General features: G+C 34.4%; 1 protein-coding gene and 1 long non-coding RNA gene across 18 annotated transcripts; one reads left to right on the top strand and one right to left on the bottom strand.

The window, feature by feature from the left end:
* Nucleotides 1–567: 567 nt before the first annotated feature.
* On the top strand, nt 568–4,188 carry LOC139867522 (uncharacterized). The gene is made up of 3 exons (XM_071855887.1): nt 568–709; nt 1,510–2,256; nt 3,766–4,188. Exons 1-3 carry the CDS (start codon nt 696–698, stop codon nt 4,067–4,069), a joined length of 1,065 nt encoding a protein of 354 aa, XP_071711988.1. The 5' UTR covers nt 568–695; the 3' UTR covers nt 4,070–4,188.
* A 1,558-nt stretch (nt 4,189–5,746) lies between these two features.
* LOC139886524 (uncharacterized) lies at nt 5,747–9,650 on the bottom strand. 17 transcript variants are annotated; one of them, XR_011772504.1, is made up of 8 exons: nt 8,728–9,650; nt 8,443–8,549; nt 8,013–8,050; nt 7,862–7,927; nt 6,855–6,954; nt 6,668–6,772; nt 6,484–6,566; nt 5,747–6,058 (listed from the first exon to the last, which is right to left on the bottom strand). It is a non-coding gene; the product is annotated as an uncharacterized lncRNA (long non-coding RNA). The 17 variants fall into 17 exon arrangements; XR_011772503.1 differs by having other exon boundaries at nt 8,443–8,504; XR_011772496.1 differs by having other exon boundaries at nt 8,198–9,650.
* Nucleotides 9,651–19,500: the final 9,850 nt, after the last annotated feature.

Genomic DNA, 19,500 nt, shown 5'->3' with positions numbered 1-19,500 from the left:
GTTTGCGTGAGAGCCCATAAAAAAAAGTTTGACAATTTGCCCTCGCAAGGAGCAAGATGCATCTTGCTCCCTTGCGCCTTGCGTCCTTGCGACCTTAGTCACACTTGAGAGCAAGGAGCAGGTGCCTCTTGCTCCCTTGCTCTCAGGTGGAAGCAAGGACGCAAGATGTAGGTGTCGACTGATATGTATTATTGGTGTCGACACCTACAACAAGGTAGTAGACAATAACAACAAGGCAGTAGATAGTCAGCTACCTTGTAATTGGCTGTCTACTGCTTTGTTCTCACTGTCTACTACCTTGTTGTTATTGTCTACTACTTTGTAAAAATGGTAGTAGACGACAGATAAAGGTGGTAGAGAGAAATTCCGTCTACCGAATGGTGTAAAAAGACAATTTTTTTTTTAAAAAAGTGTATTTTGTTTGAAGACTTAAAAAAAATGTATTTTGAACAATTTCTCGTTTTAAATCCCTAAAGTTATAAACAAATGGCGATCGGCCCAATAACTTCTATTGGGCTACCAACTAGCCTAGACGATTACACACAACGCTGCCGTATCGGCACGTTTCATCCTCGAATCTTTTTATTTTCAACCAAATCATGAAAATCAATTCTCTGAGTTCTTCGTTATAGTCTCGAAGCGTATAAACCCTAAAATCCAGAAAGGGGAAATTTTGATTTCTGCTTCTAAATAAGATGTTCTATAGAGGGTAAGACACTTTAATTTACGTTTTCTGTTTTCAGATCAGCGTTCACGAAACTTAGAATAATTTATCTATGTATTGACCTATTAATCTAGGGTTTGCTCTTCAACATTTTTTTGTGCTGATCCCTATAATAGATTATTATATCATTCAATTGCTTTTTGTATGCTTGATTTACATTAACCCTAGAAATATAGATAAATTACTTGATGAAATGCAAGATTAATTCAATTGCTTTTTGTATGCTAAGCTGGTATCAATTTTAGAAAGCTATTATATTGGTGCTGTTAATCGATATACAGTTGACTATTAAAAAGTAGAAAGTTATCATGTTGGTTGCAAATATTTAATATACAAGTTTGTGATAAATTAGACGATGGCCTGCAGTACTTGCAATCAGTGGCGAAAATATGTTGGGGCACAGGGTGGCAGCCGGCCTAATGGATTTGTAATTTTCAGTAAAAAAATTTGGGATTTTTCGATTTTGCCCCAAGTGGATTTCTTTTTGCTCAAAAGTCTCTATATTTTGCCCCCAAAGCCTCCATATTTTGTCCAAAAAAAGTTGCTACGCTTTTAATTTTTTTTCGCCCCCGATGTAAAAAAATCCTGCTTCCGCCACTCCTTGCAATGTAATCTTAAGCTAGCATATATGTATGTGTGGTTAAATTGGTGCTGTTAACCGATATATACTTGACCATTATTACAACGTTGATCAGTGTTCACATACCAATGTTTGTTTTAAGTTCCAACTTTGGTTTGGCAATACACTAACACAATTAGTTAATTTTTTTGGTTATTATATTCAGTAAATACTTGGATTCTGGTGATGGGCGGGAAACGGGCCTAAAAAGACAACGGGGTTCATCGTATTATGGTTCTCCTCAAGCTTCAAACTATATGTACAGCCCGCCAGCTTATTCTTACGCGAGTCAACCTCCCGTTTTCCCCGTCGTACGTTTGCGGGGTCTACCGTTCGACTGTACAGAAACGGACATAATCGAGTTCTTCCATGGCCTTGATGTTGTCGACGTGTTGTTTCTCCACAAACATGGGAAATTTGCAGGTGAAGGATATTGTGTTCTTGGTTATGCGTTTCAAGTCGAATACGCTCTTCAAAGAAACCGACAAAATATCGGGAAACGATATGTTGAAGTTTTTAGGAGCAGTAGGCAAGAGTATTACAAATCGATAGCGATTGAGGTTTCTGATTCACGTAGGCCCCGTTCACGGTCTCCTCGTAGGAGACCACGGAAGCTTGATCCTTCAAAGGAATATGCAGAACATACTGGAGTTCTTAGGTTACGTGGGTTACCGTTTTCGGCTAACCGGGATGATATTGTGGAGTTCTTTAAGGGTTTTAATTTGTCAGATGATTCGGTTTATTTTATGGTTAATTCAGAGGGAAGGATTACTGGTGAGGCGTATGTTAAATTTGAAAGTCCCGAAGATTCAAAAGCGGCTATGATGGAAGATGGAACGTGTCTCGGGAGTCGATATATTGAGTTATTTCCGTCACCACTTGAGGAATGGGAGGAAGCAGTTTCTAAGGGCCGGTTAGTGCTCTTTCTCTTTTTATCTGTTTTCTCTTAACATTTGTCTGAAATTTTATGTAACATCCAAAATTTTGGTATTACTTATTACTTAGATAACCTCTTTTTTTTTGTCTTCGGATATGGTCAGAGGCGGAGACGGGGGATGCATGTGGATGCTTTGCCACCCCCAACTCTATGCTTATTATAGTGTTTTAAAAGTTATAATTTAATAGCCAATATCCCATAATTATAAATTCCAGCATCCCTTAAATAAGAATAATATAATATTAATATTTATTTTTCGAGAAATGCCACCCTCATACATAAATCCTGGCACCGCCTCTGGATATGGTAGTAACTATACAAGTAGCCACGTCATGTTTCCTAAGTTATAAGAGGTTGAATACATACAGTTACTAAAATCATAATTTGATACATGCAATAGCATCATTTAAGCGTACTTGAGTTATGACTTATGAGTAAAGTATGATACTACGATACATTTGCAGACTTTAACCTTTGCTTTTGTATACACGTGGTTTTAATTTTTATTGATGGTTATTGTTACAAGTGGCAATTCCAACCCATTTTGTTGCTTTGGGTTATTTCGTTGTCTTAAACTGGTCAAATAAATAGGTCGGATGTGATGGTTAGGTATAAATCTTGTTAGAATAATCAATGTAGGTGTTAAATTTACGTAGGATCATAGAACTTATGAGGTGCAACTTTCTTATACATTTATCTAACTATAGAAATTCCCTTTTAAGTTATGACCCTATTGTCATTCTATATGCTCTGTGTGTCTGTGCATTGCTTGCCATTAATAACGGTGTACAGTTGAGCATATATGTTCTGTTATTTTTTTTAAATTTCTTAGAATGAATTATTTTATTGTTAAAGCTATAATTACATATGAGAGCGTTTTGATCCTTCGGAAGTAAGAGTATATCTGAGAGACATATATTAAATTTGGAGTGTCTGCTATTCAAGTGATTAAGGTCTTACTATAATTTCTTAGAATTTATTTATCAAGGGAGGCTGAAAGCAGACTGAAAAATGGGCTGGTAAGTGGCTGAGGGCAAGGTTGAAAATGATGTGAGACGAAGAAAAGTTGGTCAGGTTGAGTCGGGGTCGAGACGGGCGTGGACGTTGACCAACGTTGACTTTTAAATTTAAATATATCAAACTTAAATATTTTACAAATAAATGATGATTTACAAATAAGATGATGTGGTGTTACTTCAAATAATATATAGTTTTTTATGATGTTTTTCCTAGCTAGAGCTTGGGATTTACGTTTACGCTAGAACAAGGCCAGACAAAAAGTCGAATTTTGACCGACTTTGACTGGACTTTTGACCGTTGCCGGACTTATCAAACGTTTTTCTTCAAATCGGGACGGGCTAATCACCAAAGCGCCGCACCCACCGTTTGGAACTGTGGCTGAGTGTGGTTGATTGTATTTGTTTTCTTAGTTAAAGACTGATAGTGTTCTAATTCTGACTCTTATGACTTGTTATTGTGTACCAGCCCAAATGTGCCAAAACCTCCTGAAGAAGATACAGAAGTGTTGCGCATGAGAGGTTTACCATATTCAGCTGGAAAAGAAGAAATAATGGATTTCTTTAAGGAATTCGCAATCACCGAAGACTCGATCCATCTCACATATAATTCAGAAGGAAGATCAACAGGAGAAGCATTTGTCGTATTTTCAAGTGTAGAAGACGCACAAGCTGCACTTGCCAAAGATCGTATGACAGTTGGCAGTCGTTACATTGAACTGTTCATGTCATCGCATGAGGAGTTGAAAGATCCCATTACAAGGCCTAAGTAATTTGTATTGCATCTCCTGTTGTTTTTAATCTTTTGTTTCACTACTCTTGTTGTACTGCAATGAATAATGTTTTTAATTTTTTTCATAGGAATGATATGGTTGTTATTTTTGTGAGAACATATATTTGGCATCATGGGAAGTAAAAAATGCTTAGGCAGCTGTCTCTGTGTAGAACAAATTGATAAGTTTTTGGGCTGGGGTTTTGTGTTTTAGAACTGTGGTATCTATCTCAAGTAGAGTGCACAAAACCATTTTTCATCTGGTTCGGGTTCTAAAAAACCAGTAATACAAGTGATTGGGGTCTTGAGTTTCTTGCAAGAGGTCTCATGTTCGATTTATGTCTATGACAAATATTTAGTGGTGACAAGGATGGGTTGAAAACACTCGAAGAGTGATTTCACTGGGCTGTGTATATCATAGTATGAGGTCCGATACTAGTTCTCGAGTAGCCCGAACAAGTACTTTCCATTATTTTTCAAAGTCATTCTTTTTTTTTTTTTCAATCGGTTTTTACCAGTTCGGTTTTTTTTCTGCATATAACTTCGTTTTTTGTTTCGGATTTGATTTTTACCGGTTCGAATTTTAGAATATTTAAACATTAAACAGCTATAAATGATACAGTAATATTTTTTTTACGGTTCTAATGCATCTTGGATTTGGATCAACTCTGATGATCCCGGTACTTGGATCTGGAAACATGTGCTTTCAAGAAATTTTCGGTTTCAAATATTAGATTTTTAATCGAAGCCGAATATGCCCCTTTTGCTTGGTAACCTAAGAATTAGTAAACCGATTGATTATTGATAAAGGTGGAGTCATCACAATTTTAGAGAAATGAAACGAAGATTTAAGATAGAGAATCTCAACCCTAAGTTAAAGACAGAGCCAGCACCATCTGAATCAAGTAACACTCTAAATTACCACCCACGATTGATTATTGATAAAGGTAGAGCCAACACAATTAGAGAGAAATGAAATGAAATGAAGATTTGAGATCTCTAACAATACTTGATAGAAGCATAGCCACCACAAATACTGAAATGAAACCACTTGTAATCACCAGGACCTACATCCATATAAAAACAAAAATTTTAAGAGAAAGAGATTTCTCATTCATCAACTTAAATATACATTACAAATTCTCTCTATTCATAAAGAAACTAGCCTTTAAGAGCCCGTGCGTTGCACGGCGACCCTTAATCAAATAAAATGAAAATATATGTTTGATCATTAAGAAATATAGTATTCGAAAACGTAATAATTGATAGTTATTATCTGTACGATACATTTAGAATGACGAAATTGTTGACGAATGATAATATTTATATTTAATGTTAATGGTTTGATACAATTAAAACTGGACTATATAGTATTTTTAGGCACCAAATTAACATTATACATGATTTGTGATATTTACCTTACTACATGCCTTTAAGAGCCCGTGCATTGCATGGCGACTCTTAATCAAACAAACTCGAAACGTATATGTTATATGAATTAACGGTATGATAAAGAGAAGTACAAAATGACGATTACATGACAACTACAAAATGACCAAAAACAACATAGGAGGGATTATTAATATACATCCTAGTTCCACTTTTCAAAAATAATACAAATGGCAAATAAGTTATACGAGAAACCCATAAACATAAAATTGTGCATATGTATGGTAGATCAACCAAAAAGATAGCATCTTTGATAAATATATGTATTGTACCATCATCAAAATCTTTAATACTTACAGATTCTGTACAATCAACCAAGTCCATTACTCACATTACCAAAAGAAAAACAGAGAATCATTTAAGGCGAGTGACCCACATGGTTTATAAGAGGTAAAAACCTAATAGCTTTACACAAACTTGTATGTGTCTACAAAAAGATGGTCTTCTTTACTTTTCTCTTTCGCAAACTTTCTCTCGTATATAATCTCATGTTCCCGCTCACACACTTTTGTTTTATCCATCAAGCTTGAATATACCTTAGCTGCAACAGGGCATAAATACGATTAGCAAAAAAAGATAAAAGACTTTTATCTAACTAAGGTAATATAAATCATGCATATTTCTATGGGAGATAGATGTGTCGAGTAATGGGGCATCACTACTGACATTTCATAAAAAAAAATTAATATATTGATTTGTAGTAATTAAAGAAAATAAGTAGCATGATTGTTTAAGGTAACAATTCCATATACTCCGAATGAAAAGAAAAGAAAAAGTGACGTTAAATTTGATAACTTGTAATCATAGAAAAACTAAAATGAGCGAGTGACTTCATCTTCAAAAAAAGTACCTAGTTTGACTGTGAAATTCACTATATTGATATGAGTTAACGAAATGGTAAGAACAAACCAACTAAATAGAACATAGACTTATAAAGGAAAAATATTAATCTATATGTCTTTTAACCTGTGACGTAAGAAGGGAAAATCGGAAAACTCTGCAGACTTGATTGTTGAGATAAGTATAATTTACAGTCACTGACCCAAAATCTGCATAATAATGGATACATGATGAGCTATAACATGTATAATGGGAACATTAACATATAGATGAACTATGACATGTATACATCTAGAATAAGTTAACTGACCAAATACTTTGTGAGTACATGAAGAAATGATACAATTTTATGAGATGTTCGAAATCACCAAGTGGAGAAGGGATTGGACAGCCAATTTTGTTATTCGAGAGGTCCCTTTGCCAACGAAACATTGAAACATATATTATTTCAAAAAAAAAAATCAACTTGAAGTAGTTAACAAATTAGACTGACTTACAATATATCTAAGTTCTCAGTCCGAGTAGCTCGATAGGTATCTAACCCGTGAGATTATATATGTAGAGATATATAAATATATACAACACCACCACTATAACCTGCAACAACATGAAAGGGTGTATTTTTTTTCAAACAAATGAGACGACACCTGTGATAAGTAAGCTATATTTAAAAAAGACATTCTATGTAAATGTAATACAATGGGCTATCCAAGAAGAAGGATATTAGTGCACATCAGTCACACTCATATGATACCTAATTACCTATTAATCTTAATCGAACCACTATCACAAACACAAACCACACCTCTAATGAAATTACCAAAAAGATATGTACAAACACAGCCCATAACCCATTTTAGTTTGACCAACAGAAGTCAAACCAACCTCTTTTAAAATACCCATATACCATAATTTACATGACCCATATCTTGTCAGCTCAACATAAGATGCCCATTTCGTCAAGCATTAATATATACCGATTGACATTACTCCGCAGATTCATCAGGGAAACATTTAAAACAACAAATAAGGTGTACCTTCAACGTTTGTAACCAAACCACCAAAAGGATACGCATATGGAAAATTATATGAAGCACCAGCAGTTAAATGAATAGCAATTTGAGTTCTTGTTGTTATAAAATATGAATGAATTATATTAGGCAAGTAATAAATAGACAAAGGCACTGGAGTAAAACAAAAACAATTTACATAAATGCAAATTGTTATCTACAAAATAACATGAATAAAAAACAGTGAAAAAAAAATCCACGTATTAGCACCAGAAGAAAAACCATGTTGAACAAATCTTTCAAATTGATTACAAATTCGAAACATGTTATTAGTAGCTATTATAATTTTGAACTGATGTCCTCCGACGTTTTGCAGTTGACATTAGGCTGTTGCAGCCTATTGGAAAGGACTAATATAAGCTCAAACTCACAGAGTATCGACATTATTATGAAAAAAAAAAAAACAGTAAGATTAGCCACCTATATATACTAACCATTTTCAGCATCAGGAATCCATAACCATCACCAAATGTGTCATCAAGTCGTTGAACAATCGCACACTATGAACGTTTTCACGTAAAAATTAACAACAAATTGTAAAAAAGAGTACCGTTTGTGAAAGTGTAAAAGTATGAAAAAACTTACTCAACAAAGAAGCAATCAATGACCACGTCAAGAACGACCTATAGCAAAAAAGAAATAAAAAAAATTTACAGCCATTATTACCGTATGGTTCGAGTAGATGTAGAAAACGGGTAGCAGACCATATGGGTTCGAGTCTAACCATGCATTCTGGGTTCTAAACTCTAGTCAAATGGTCAGATTATTACCGTATGGTTATCGTCCTTGTAAACAGGTGCGAGGCAGTTATCATTTATTAAAAATGCGTTCATGGGTCACTAAAATCCATAGTGAAAAAAGTGTCAAGTTTCAGTCGACATTGTTTTGACCTGTCATCTGACCCATTTTGCGAACTCTAAACAACTGTCAGATAAATTTACTATTAGCCATGGCCAACGATTCACACCTCTATGTCATGTACATATAATATACTACGTATAAAGTATCAACTTACCCATTTAACAGCTTTCCAAAGTTTTTACCATCTTTCGAACGTTGCATTTCCAAGTTGAGCATCTTTATTATGAGATACATGAATTTTTAAAGAAAATAAATTGCATACTGTAACAAAATAAGCTTATTATGTAACAAAATAAATAAGTAATTGTATATGTGCAACAAATCATATTAAAATTTTTATAAAGTTGCCACATCTTTAACAACCATCAACTTCTAATTAATTGAACGACACCTACAAAGTCAACCAAACAAGCTTATTATTTCAGGGTGTAGGCGTTACCTTAACAAAACTACTTGTCGAGTCCCATAACTGTGAATCTAAAACAGCTTAAATTTGTGATTAGTCTAATGCCCTGTATCCAAAAATGAGACAATCATATACATTTTATCATTGTAAATGGAAATTGTAACCTGCCTTGTGTTAGTTAGTGCAAAGTTGATCAGTATGAATTTCACTATACAGGAACTAACCTTTTCTTCTCTATATCTTGTAAATTCACCCACCCTCTTCCATTCTAAGCCTGCAACCTCATCTTCAATTTCCAAATTAAATTCTATCAACAATATCAAATCAAATCAACTAATTAAATAATCTGATAAAATAGGTTCGTTTGGTTCTTCCTGGATTGCATAAGCGATTTTCAGAAACCCTAGAATGCCAGCAATTGATTCGAACGCGAAATCTTGATTATTCTGGAACTCTTTATTTGATTATTATGTACATTAGGAAAATCAAGGATCCAAATAAAGTGAAGAATCAAATTAAATGTGTTTAAACCCAAAAAAAGACCTAACCTATCTAGCGCGATTAAGGAAAGTAAATCGATAATTATAACAAATAGAAACTTACATATATGTTAAATCAGATGATGTTAACGATTGTGTTGACATCGAGAAGAACGTATCAACGCCATCATCTTCCTCCAATCGATCGTTTGAATGATTTCATTGTCGGATCGATCGTTGGATTGTTTCTGCAACCGGATTCAACGTAGACCGGATTACAAATTGAATGGTAGGTATTTATGTTTCTGCAACCGGATTCAACGTAGACGGAATTACAAATTGAATTCAACGATTCAAAAGGTTGTTGAATCAGATGGAAGAACATGAAGATGAAGACTGAAATTAAGTTTTTCAATTTGGAAGAAGATGAAGACGATTCATCTGATGAAATCCGATGGATTGAAATTAAGCGGCGTTTTCTTGTGGAACAGTAGGGTACAAAAATATATCTGTGACAGAGTGCCACGTGGCGTTTTCTGGGGTTGCATACTTGTAATTTGGTGGCCAATAATTGAGTGACAAATGGATGGAGAGGGGTAGATGAATGGAAGGGTGCCATGTGGCACTAAGCCACACGGTTTGTAAGGGGTAGTGATGATGATATAACAGCTAACTTCTAGAAAGACACAAAAAGAATTATAACTAAAATGGAAAAAGTACTACTAAATTAGGCAATAAGAATAGATGACAAAATCATAAAAGGTCATTCTTTTCTAGAAAAGTCTGATATTCTGAAATGCTCTTCCCGAGGTAAAAACGACCACTAAAAGATAAGGTTCCTCATCTTTGATCCTCAAAACTTCTAAAACAACCCCACACACACACAAGTTAAGCACGTAATGTAGTTTGGTTATTGAATGCATAATGTAAACTTTGAATCGTATCAACAAGTTGTTATTCTCGTTGAAAATCAGCGTTTTGTACCGAGTGAACTAAGTTTTCTTGTGCTGACTGAACTAGATCCACTGATTAAGTTAAACTTGTGTCGTCTACGTTAAACTTGTAATGTGTGTTAGAACTTCTATTTGTTAAACCAACCACTAGTCGAGGTGCCTCTTGAGTAACCTTCAAATCCGTTTTAAGGGAACTAAAAAGAATACCACAAAAGTGAATCGTGACCTGATTTTTCTTTAGGATGGTTCTTCGTTGAGCTAAATCTTAATTGAGATGGCTCTTCTCTTGTGTCTCTTAGTTGTGTTAGCTCAAATTTAAGCTAACTTAGAAGCTAAACAACCCAGCTCTCATCCCATTATTAACGAGATCTTCATTAAGAGTTGCCTTAGTGTTTTAAATTAGCACTTCAAGTTGGAATGTCTTTTTTTTTTTAAGCGAGGAAACCCTCCTATGAACGAGCACATTGGCTCCCCCATAGAAGGTAAAATCTCGGGTAATCAAGCCCCCCGAGCTCAAATTGGAATGTCTTTAACTATCAAAATTTTATTTTAGAAATAACATTCTAAAACATCCATCTAATTTGAGCAATTTATATTATAATTAAAAACATGAAAGGATTCCAAATTAGTTGATTCTTCATTCATGCGGACGCCAAAGTTGCCAACATAGAACATGAACTCGCATATGTTGACCCGGTTGTCGTAAGATGACCTTAGCGCTTCTGCTGGACACAAAATTGATTCGTGGTGTTTAAAAAACAAATGTATTCGTGACATATTCCTCTAAAGTAGAAGATATTTGTTGAATAAACATTGTTCTGAATAAATTCAAGTATTTCAATCAGGAATTCGAGATTTGTGGTCAATTCGGCATCACGTACTATACACTTGGTTCGTTAGCCTTATACCAATTAATGTGCTTAATCAATTAAATAGCAGGTAGTAGAAAATTTTTGTAAGGTCAACGCAATTGACAAACTAATAAACAGTGCGTAGTAACAGATGATGGTAAAAGAGGATATTAAGGTGTCCCCTTTTAAGGTCAAAGACATGGGCCTACATAGTGAGAGGGTAGACAAAGCTGATAAGTCTTTTTCACTACCCAATTCTCCTTTAAAGCGTACCAATTTTACTCTCAATCTTAATGACTATCCTACCCTTTCATCTATTTCCCCTAATAAATCTGTCCCTTCCAATTCACAGGCTCTTATCTCTTCTGATAATGATCCTTCTTTTGCATCTAAAATAAAAGGTTACAGCCCAACTAAAGGTGATCAGTGCATTAATCTTGGTTGTAAAGAATCGTGTGATAAAATTAAGAAAAGGTGTATAAGCGATTCTACTGTTGCAAAGAATGGTGACACTTCCAATATTCTCAAGTCAAAGGGTAAAAATGTTCTTGAAGTCAAAGATAGGGCTGAATTAATTTCCAACCTTGCTAGTGCTTTTGATACAGAAAGTGAAATTGGGCATGTAGTGGGTGATGGTAATGTCTTGAAACAGAATAAGCGTAATCGTAATCCGTTTGGGGGAAGAAAAATTTCTTTCAGGGAAGAATTGGTCAATTTTGGTATAGTGATGCAAGATATGGCCGATGACGAAACTCCGCCAATTAAATCCAAACCATGAGGATAGCCTCGTGGAATAGCCGTGGCCTCGTGGTGAATATGCAACATGATTCTTCTCTTCAATCCATTGTCGGTACGAATGCTTGGAAGTGGAAATTAGGAAGAGGTGACAAGATATTGTTTTGGCATGATACATGGCTTAATGAGAAAGTTTTAAAGGATTTTTTCTCGTCTCTGTTCGATAATTTCTATACGCCTTTCGAAACGGTTAGTCAATTCTACTGTTTTTCTTCCAATTCTCATGATAATTGTCTTTGGAATGTTCCTGTTTTTTCGCCCCTTGTCATTCGCTAATGCTATTAAAATGGATGTATTATTGGCTTTGCTATCTACTGTTGTTTGTGTTGCGAATGTTGATGTCCAATTGTTGTGGTCTCCCTCTGCCGAAGGTGTGTACACCGTTTCTGAAGCTGTACGCCTTCTTGTTCAATCTAATATTGTGTCTTCTCCTTCTTGGCCAAAATTGTTTTGGGGTAACAATATCCCGTCTAAGGAAATCGAAATGGTCAATCATCTTTTGGTTCTTTGTAAGTGGTCGTCTAAAATTTGGGCGGATTTGTTTTGATGGTGGAAGATTTATTGGGTGATTCCGGGATCAATCGAGCTTTTTTCGTATGATTGGTTTTATGGCATGGGCATTAAAGCTTCAAATTTTTGGAATCTTATCGGCCCCGCGTCTATTTGGGCAATTTGGTTGGCTCGCAATGATCTTGTTTTCAATGGCAAATTTCTATGTCGTTCGGTTTTGGTGCGTAACATTAAACTGAAGACCTTCCTTTGAGCGACTAATCTCAAAGCTTTGCAACGGGTTCCACTCTTATGTTTGGATGGATGATCCTAGTCTTTTATGCTTTGTCTTTAGTTCAATTTGTATCTTCTTTATGGCCGAGTTTATTCCGCCATTGTATGACTCTTATCTTCATCATTTTGATGAAGATCTTCATATATATATATATATATATATATATATATATATATATATATATATATATATATATATATATATATATATATATATATATATATCCTTCTCGCCTTAAAAAAAAAAAAGATGATGGTAAAATATTCTAACAATTCGAATATTGTTTTATCGAGGTATCCAATTGTTTATTAATGATTCCTGAATACAATGTTAGATACTGTACTTCATTTAAATAGTGTATTTACAAGCTTTTCACACAAAACAATGTTTTTATATGTATAGCTGAAAAATAAACAAATAAATCCATGAAGAAAAAATAAAGACAGCAACATAAAAATCCACAAAAATTCCAAGTACATGTGCACGTGTGTATTAAAAATCGACCCTTAAAGATTGGGAGTATCCTAGGCATCTAACTTGTCCTGTATGGAGTATATCTTAATTAATCTTATGTTACGATCCCACGGTAAAATATAAATTTTGGTCGGTGTTCTATAAGTTCATGTGTTCAATTCTCTTCTATTGAAAGTATATGGGTGATTGAAGTCGCAAAATGTTACTAAAGCTGAATTAGATATACGGTTTTCACATAGATCTTACGTACGAAATTGCTATTGTAAACTTGATAAATGTTTACTAATCAAGATTCATCTTAGTAGGTATCTTTCACAAAACTAGGTGGTAGCTTGTATTTGTTAATTCTAAACACTTTAAACTCTTTTAATCAAACGAAATTTTTTTCTTTAAGTATCAGCTTTTCATAAAAATTCAGTATTAATTAAAAGCTCCTAAAAGCTTTTAAAGCTCCATACCTATTAATCTTTTATATCTTATACCTATTAATCTATTAATCTCCATACCTATTATTAATCTTTTACATACTAAAACCAGCGGCTTTTTGTGTCGTTCTAACCACCTCCAACTATTCAAACGCCAACTACAACCAATGTTACAAAACTGACCCTTAAACAATCTTTAGTTTGTCAACTTTTTAGGGGTAAAAAATATAAAATTATTATTTTATTAAAAAACCTTAAACAAACTCCACCCAAAATTTTAACGACCCATATCTTCACGCTCGTCACACGTTAAATTTTTCGAACATCACCGTTCAACTCGAAATAATTTTACGAACACAATCCCAACTATTTAATCTTTTACATACTAAAACCAGCGGCTTTTTGTGTCGTTCTAACCACCTCCAACTATTCAAACGCCAACTACAACCAATGTTACAAAACTGACCCTTAAACAATCTTTAGTTTGTCAACTTTTTAGGGGTAAAAAATATAAAATTATTATTTTATTAAAAAACCTTAAACAAACTCCACCCAAAATTTTAACGACCCATATCTTCACGCTCGTCACACGTTAAATTTTTCGAACATCACCATTCAACTCGAAATAATTTTACGAACACAATCCCAACTAACTATACGCGAAACAGACGTTTTTTTAAAAATTGCTAAATTTTTTGGGCTATTTTTCACACATATACATACACCTATAATAAACAACTCATAAGCGATTTTCCTGCCGTTAAAAACGAACATGTCATTAGGTATACTAGATACTAACTAGGTGTATCCAAACACACACGCCACAATGCGTTTGTAATTCTATAAATACAAACGCTACGCTAAATATGAATATTCAACTCGGAATGCCCCGCCGCATCGCGCGGGCCGATCCGAATCTAGTTATGTTCTACAGAAAGAAAATTAATGGGATTTTTGTTATAATTTATATTTATTAAGATTCACCCTTTATAAATATTACGCTTAAATGTTCCGTTTAATATGAACTTCTTTTTGTTAAATGTTACTCTCTCCGTCTCATAAAAAATATCTCATTTGACTTTTTGTTACATTTAAGAAATATTGATAAATTGTCTAATTTATTTGAAATATTGTTAAAAAAGTAATTAATAAATTAATTATTATAATTAATGTTAACTTTTTAATAATAACATGGACATTAATAAAACTTTAATAATTTTTAATTATTATTTAGAGTAAGAGACAATAGTTTGAGAACAAACAAAAATAGTAAATTGGACAGTTAAGAGCAATTTTTAATATAATATTAGCAAGTATGTTCGTCAACACGATATACTTAATGTTTTGACTAATATTAATTATTGTGAATATTGACAATCTGAAAAATATTAATGTAAGTTTTTATAATTGGAACCACATATATAACTTGATTACTTTTTTATGGAGTGATATATACACTGTAACGACCCGACTTTTTCGACTTACTTTTTTGCTTGTTACTTTCACAAAACTGCGTATTTGTGCGTACTGTGTTGGTTTATATTCTGGGATCTTATTTCATGATTAATTACTTTCGTTAATACCATACAACCTGCCATTAAGTACGTAGTTACTTAACTTGATCCCCGAATGCTTTTATGACCGTTAGTGTCATTTGACGTTTAGAACGAGCTATATGTTTTGGTACACGTTTAACTTTTGTCGTAATTGGAATATTACGACTACGTAATACTAATTGTTATTTCCTAATAACAATTACTTGAGTTTTTGGTTTCTTAATTACGATTAGTAATTTACTTATGCTCACTAGTTAGTCTTGTTGGACTTTCTACCTTGTTGGACTTTAGCCCACCCTACTATAGCTAATGGACTATTTAATTAGCCCAATTTTAATAAGTTTATGACCCATATAAATGTAAGACAAAAACCCATTTATAAGAGTCAACATACTAGCATTTTTGTTCACCATTATCACAAATGTTGCATGGAATCCTAACAATAAGCATCACCTTTAGACCACCACTAACCAAAAAGCAAAAAGGTATCCCCTTTGTCCCCTCCAAACCCCACGGCCACCACCACCATTTTCACTATAAATACCAAGCTATTTCATTCCATTTCATACTTGATCTCATTCACATTTTACACACTTACTCTCTAATTTTCTCTCTAGTCTTTCTCACTCTAAAAAGTGTAAGTTTCAAATTTTCTTCTTCTTCTTTTCTTCTCATTTTCGACATCATCATCATCACTAAAGGATCAAGCTTTTAGCTTCTTGATCTTGTTATATCTTGAAGATTCAAACTTTGATTTGAATCCTTCAAGAACATGAAAGATTCAAGCTTTCTAGCTTTGAATCTTCATTATTTTGATGGATCTAAGCTTTATAGCTTAAGATCACTTTATTTTGTTAAAAAGATCAAAACTTGTGTATATGATCTTCATATAACTTGTAGATCTAGCCTTTTGCTTTAAGGATCTTCAAGAAAATTAAAGATCCAAGCTTTCTAGCTTAGGGTTTCATTATTTTGTTTAGATCTTAGCTTTTTAGCTTATGGTCTCATTACTTTCACTAGATCTTAGCTTTCTAGCTTATGGTCTCATTAATCTTGTAAAGATCCAAGCTTTCTAGCTTAGGGTTTCTTAATACTTGAGATCTAAGTTATTATTGTAGATCTCACTTACTTGAAACCTTTTTATAATTTTTATGGTGATAAAAATCAAGTCTTCATCATCTCATATGATGAAGATGCATAAACTTGTGTCAAAAGGACAAAGGTTGAAGCTTTATTGTGTTTATACAATAAAGAGACAACCTTGATGTTTAAAACTTGTAGAATGTTAGCTTTTACTCTTAGTTGTGTGTTTATGGTTGAAACTTGGTCAAAGTGATGCTAAAAAATCAAAGAGTTGTACACTTGAAGCTTACACGCATCAAGGATGAGAACCGTGATGAGCATCAAGCACCAAGAAACCCACCGGAGCACTTGTTTGCTATTTTTGGGGTCTTATCAGACTCCTAGGACTTCTGGAAAATTGATTTACAGATAGTTCGTTTTGAGTAGATGACTTTTCGTTTAGGACACGCCTAAATCCGATATATGGTTTAGGATTTATAGCCTTCCGAAAATCACTACGCCTTTATAACGACGTGCTGAAAAATTCTGACCTACTCGCGCTTGAACCGTCGCCACGGTCAAACGACATCGAGTTAGGATCTGAAAATTGGACAGAGGTTAGAGGACTCACATACGGAGCCTTGGCCACTGACCACGCATCTTTTCGTTTTGTATAGAGGTCGTAGCAGCTGTCCGAAATCAGCCTTTTGTTTCAATCTCTATTCTTGTTGAAAACTTACTTTAGCTTTTACGAATGATAATGATGATGATGATACTTAAGACTTAATTTTTTCACTTTTAAACTTTTGGGGACAATATATTGACTTAGTGACCTTTGACTTAGGTTGACGACCTTTCGGACCGACTTACTACCTTTATACTTTTCATATCGACTTTTACTGCTTATTCACTGTGAGTTATAGTTTCCCTTTTTACTTTACTATTTTTGGGACTGAGAATACATGCGCTTTTTATGTTTTACATACTAGACACAAGTACTTAAACTTTATATATGTGTGGGTGACATAACGGCACAAAGATTGCCCTTAGCTCTGTAAGACCCAAATATTTATTGTACATAATGTATTTATGGTGTACGATGCGTGTATGAAGTGTACGATGCATGTACGTGTTGCTTGATCGAACGTCGAGGGAAACTGGACGTGTCTGAGGTGACAAAGGGTGTACGTATATTTTCAACCCCAAATAAAGTTTGTGTTGATGTTTCAAAGCCTTACCATTGGAAAGGAAATCTTATTACGTTTCTAACGATATTTGATTCATCGAAAACGGAGCTACGGTCAAAAAGTTATGGCCAAAACAAGTTTCTAAAAACTGACATGTAGGTTGGAGAGGCGCTCCACCTTTTGGCGCGGCGCGCCGATCCCATCTGATGCAATTTTCAGCCTTTTTAAAAGGTTTAAATGAGGGGTACTTTGGTCTTTTCATTTAGGGTCGGTTTAGGGTCACCAAAACTGATCTAGAACTCCATTGGAGCTCATTTCTCACCCACACAAACACTCTCATCCATATTTAGAGAGAGAGGAAGAGTTCTAGAGTGAGAGAGCTTGATTTGGAGAAGAAGGAGTCGAATTCTAGCCAAAGCTCGGGTTTTAAAGTTGTTCATCTCGCTCCTAGCTACGTTTTGGTAGTATTGGTAAGTCCTAACTCCAAATTTCATTTGTTAGATTTGATATTCAAGTTAGGGTTTGAGATTGTTGTTGTAAAACCCATTTGGTTGATGAAGAGGGTTTATGAAAACTTGCTACTTTGATATTTGGCGGGTTTTGGGTTGGTTAATGATTTAACCATGTTTAAGACTTGTAAATGGTGTATAATCACTAGTGTTAGTGATTATTGGTGTTTTGGAAACCATTAGGGTTCTTATGGTTGACTAATTTTGACTAGAGTCAAAATTAGGGTTTGTTGATGATTATGACTCAATTGCCGATTTAATAAGGTTTATAAACTTAAAATGGATTAAGCTGAAGCATAGAACCGAGTTAAATATGTTTTGGTGTCAAAACTTGCTAATGGCGTGATATTGACTTCTTATGGGTCAAATTAGGGTTTAAGTGTCATTTTGGGCAAGATAGGTGTTTAACACCTATGTTTGGGTTTGATTGGTATATTAGGACCATTCTCACTTGTGTAAGTGATTATTGGTTAGTTTGGGCACGATTTTGTGCTTGGAAGTGCATTTGGGTCGAAATTGCACTAGTAGTCAATTTGGGTTGATTTGTATATCCACCCTAATTGTGTTACTTGTTATGTGATGAATGGAATAGGTACATTCCATCGGCGATTGTGGATTATTCGGTGGCATTCATCAAGACTTCAAGGTGAGTGTTAATATCCTATGTGCATATGTATGTGTAGGATGGGTGCGGGTTGGGTGAAGTGATTCTCGGCTATAGAGCTCACTTCACATATAGGTGGATTTGATGGACTTGTGTATGGGTCCAATTGGCACGGTTGTGCGTTTTGGTTTACCACCTTTGGCGAAGTACACACTTTAGGTGTACGTTATCACATGTGGTTGTGAGTGGAATAAGTATACATATATGTATATAATGTATTTATTTGTAAGAACGGATATGTGTTGTCCAAGTTAGTGATATATGTCGTTGTACACTAACGGCCTTTATGAACGGATGTATGTGGTCTGCGTTAGCGATATATGTGTTGTATGCTAACGGTTTATTGTATGGATATGTGTTGTCCAAGTTAGTGATATATGCGTTGTACACTAACGGTTTTATGAATGGATATATGTTGTCCAATTTAGTGTTATATGTGTTGTACACTAATGATTTATGAATGGATATGTGCTGTCCAATTTAGTGTTATATGTGTTGTACACTAACGATTTTATAAACGGATATGTGTTGTCCAATTGTTAGTGATATATGTGTTGTACACTAACGGTTGTTATGAACACCGATGGGAAATTCGAGTACCATTCCTTTTTACGATTGGTTAACCTTGGGCGTTTATATATTGTGGTATATATATATATATATATATATATATATATATATATATATATATATATATTGACGTATTGTTGTGATGTAGCTAACCCTCCGGGTGTAGCTTATTTGGCGTTGTTCACATCATCGTTGGTGAACTTATATATTGTGGATATCTTTAGCTTGTTGCTTAGTGATTATACGGTATGCTTAGCTTAGCTTGCCTTTATGCTTGGATGCTCCGGTATGCGGTATTTTGATTATTTGTGTGGCGTGTCCATTTTATGTATATATATGTATGTAGTATATTCTCACTCACTAAGCGTTAGCTTACCCTCTCGTTGTTTACATTTTTATAGATTTGCTTGGATGCGGTGGCTCGGGTAAGCGTGGGAACTAGTGGCTCGCGTAGTAGCTTTAGAAGGCTTGCTTTTGGATTAATTAGGATTGGGTAG

The sequence above is a fragment of the Rutidosis leptorrhynchoides genome, chromosome 1 (assembly GCF_046630445.1).
Source record: "Rutidosis leptorrhynchoides isolate AG116_Rl617_1_P2 chromosome 1, CSIRO_AGI_Rlap_v1, whole genome shotgun sequence".
NCBI lineage: Eukaryota > Viridiplantae > Streptophyta > Magnoliopsida > Asterales > Asteraceae > Rutidosis > Rutidosis leptorrhynchoides.
This window is presented reverse-complemented; position numbering and strand designations above follow the sequence as displayed.

What these genes read in the sequence shown, in the direction of transcription:
- LOC139867522 (XM_071855887.1), top strand. An exon ending in GAAGCAGTTTCTAAGGGCCG is followed by an intron (nt 2,257 to 3,765) that starts GTTAGTGCTCTT and finishes ATTGTGTACCAG; the next exon opens with CCCAAATGTGCCAAAACCTC.